This window comes from Strigops habroptila, chromosome 8 (genome assembly GCF_004027225.2).
Source record: "Strigops habroptila isolate Jane chromosome 8, bStrHab1.2.pri, whole genome shotgun sequence".
NCBI classification, from domain to species: domain Eukaryota; kingdom Metazoa; phylum Chordata; class Aves; order Psittaciformes; family Psittacidae; genus Strigops; species Strigops habroptila.
The window spans coordinates 53,775,537-53,778,319 of NC_044284.2; the positions used below are offsets into that span (position 1 = coordinate 53,775,537).

At 59.8% G+C, this 2,783-nt stretch overlaps 1 protein-coding gene across 1 annotated transcript; it reads left to right on the forward strand.

Moving 5' to 3' along the window:
* Positions 1–695: 695 nt before the first annotated feature.
* FOXE3 (forkhead box E3) lies at positions 696–1,826 on the forward strand. The gene has a single exon (XM_030495256.1). The coding sequence runs from the start codon at positions 696–698 to the stop codon at positions 1,824–1,826; it is 1,131 nt and encodes a 376-aa protein (XP_030351116.1).
* Positions 1,827–2,783: the final 957 nt, after the last annotated feature.

The following is a 2,783-nucleotide window of genomic DNA, read 5'->3' on the forward strand; positions in this document are numbered from 1 at the left end:
AAATCAAACCACTTTTCTCTGGATTTCCTTACCCAAAAGGTCTCAGCAGGCTGCAAAGTAACTAAACCGATGGGCTTGGTTTCGGGGAGAAACCGCCTCTGAGCACTTTTCCCAGGGAAAGAAAGACAACGAAATCCAAGCGGTGGGGTGATCCCGGCGGGAGGTTACCTGCTCTGCTGCTAGGGGCTGGCTGCTGCACCAGTCTCGTCCCAGTCTGGCCGTGGGGACTTGTTTTGTTCAGTTTTTCTCCCGGGAGGAAACACCAGTTAAAAAGAAAGCAAAAGATGGCCCGGGAGCGGAGCCGGCCGCCGTGCTGGCACCCGGGACCCCCGGGGAGGGATCGCTCGGGGGCATGGCTGCGAGGTACAGCCCTGGGGAGAGGCTGGGGGATTTAGCCATGGGAGTCAGGACCCCTCTCCAGGGGCCTCCTCCTCCCGCCGGGAAGAGGGGCCGGGGCGGGCCGGGCACCGCACACCCCTCTGGGGGGGCGGCCGCCCTATATATTGCCAAGCGGCTCGGGACCGACCTCCCTATCACCGGGAGCTGCCGTGGCGCCTGTCCCCCTCCCCGTCCCCTCCCTTTCCCCCCTTCCCTTCCCCTGGGGGGGCTTTTTCTCCCGCCGCCCCCCCATCCTCCGAGGAGGAGGAAGGCGAGGGCCGTATATGAACGCGGCCGGCTTCCCCTGCCTGAGAGGCATGTGCACGCTGCCGGCGCCCAGCCCCGCCGCCGCGGCCAGCCCCGGCTCCCCCGGGCCGCCCCGGGGGTCTCCGCCGTCGGTGAAGCCGGAGCCGCGGGGCGGTGGGAGCAGCCCCCCTCCGCCGCCGCCGCCGCCGCCCCCCGAAGAACCGCCGCCTCCCGCCGGCGGCCGCCGGAGGAAGCGGCCGGTGCAGCGGGGTAAACCCCCCTACTCCTACATCGCCCTCATCGCCATGGCCATCGCCAACGCCGCCGAGAGGAAGCTCACCTTAGGGGGCATCTACAAGTTCATCACCGAGCGCTTCCCTTTCTACCGGGAGAACCCTAAGAAGTGGCAGAACAGCATCCGCCACAACCTCACCCTCAACGACTGCTTCGTTAAGATCCCCCGGGAGCCCGGTCACCCCGGCAAGGGCAACTACTGGACGCTGGACCCGGCCGCAGAGGACATGTTCGACAACGGGAGCTTCCTGCGCCGGAGGAAGCGCTTCAAGCGCACCGACATCACCACCTATCCCGGCTACATGCAAAACTCCAGCGCCTTCACACCCCCACCCGCCGGTCGCCCTGCAGCACCAGCAGCACCCTACCCCAACACTCTCTGCTCGTCTGGCTATGGCCCCCAGCTCTCCAGCACCGTCTTCCACCCTTATGCGGCCGGGGCAGCACCTCCGGCGCAGCATCCCAGGATGTTCAGCATCGACAGCCTCATCAGCGGGCAGCAGGCCCTGCAGCCCTCGCCACCATCTGAGCTGGGCCACCCATCACTGGGCTTGCCCGGGCCTGAGCTGGCTCCTACGTGCTCCACCGGCAGCTCCGAGCCTTCCTGCTTCCAGGCGCAGCCTGTCAGCCCCGGCTTGTTGGGCCGCGCTGGCCCTAACACTTTGGCTTACCCCTATGCTGCCTCACCCCCCCACCTGCCCGTGGCACAGGGCAGCTACTCGCCCGGCAGCCAGCAGCTCTATGGGGCTCCCAACAGACTGTCCCTGCCAACCATGAGGCCCCCTGCTTGCGCCGAGCACAGCGAGCAGCTCCTGGGTCTCTCCGCATCGCCCCTCGGCCAGTTCAGCTCCAGCAACTCCTACATGAGGCAGCCCAATTTCCCTGCCTGCCTAGAGCGGTACATGTGATGGGGTCTGGAGAGGCTTGGCTGGATGTCTCCAGGCTGCCACAAGCATCTTTGGACACATGGACTTCTCTGCGCTGTGGGGATCAGCTGGGGTGGGGTTGGGGGTCTCCAGCTTCTGGCTGTGTGTGGACACACACCTATGGGGGAACCTAACTCACCTCTTTCTCAGCTTATGTTTAGCTGGAGGAAAGGTGATGTGTTTTCCTGTCCCATCCCCTCCTGGAAAAGACACTCTCCGGCTTTATCTGCCAGGCAGGGCTTCCCATGCCCAGGGTGTGCCCCTTCTCCACAGCCCGACCCCGGGGATGCTGTCTGCAGCAGGGCACCCCAGGACAATCCTGGAGCAAGGAGGAGCACACCCAGGAGGTGGGTGCATGGTCTAACTGCAGAAACTATCTCACAAATGGACTTTCTTCTCTTCCCTGGGTTCTTCCTGTGTAACTGGAATGAAAGTTACCAAAAAAAACCCCACTAAACCAATTCACTGGATTTTAAATGAATATTTAAGATGTTTATATTTTCCTTCCCCTGTAGGAAAATAAACCCCAACACTGGCTACTTCTTTTTACTATTTTAAAAAATAACTTTTATTGTTAGAAAAGACTTTTTTAAAATAAAGCTTTTCCTTCCAACATGTCCAGTGCTGCTGTTCCTCTGGCTCCAGCTGGACCTTGGAGAGAGGAAATTCTCTGTCTTGTAACTGGTGGGAGACAGACTCATGCTGCTGTTGTGACACTTTTATGTCTTACATTTATAGTGACACTATTTTACTATGAGTTTTTAAAACGTGAATGGTAACTAACTACTGCCAAGCCATGCAAAGGCTGAAATAAACTCTCCATCATCTGCAAGGCTTGCTCGTGCAGCTCTTACTGGACTCGATGGTTTCCATTTGCATAGCAGGGAATACATGGCAGGTGAAATTGTGATTTAGCACATCACATTAGGAGATTGTAGC

Coding starts and splice junctions, on each gene's coding strand:
- FOXE3 (XM_030495256.1), top strand. CDS start 696: ATGTGCACGCTGCCGGCGCCCAGCCCCGCCGCCGCGGCCAGCCCCGGC.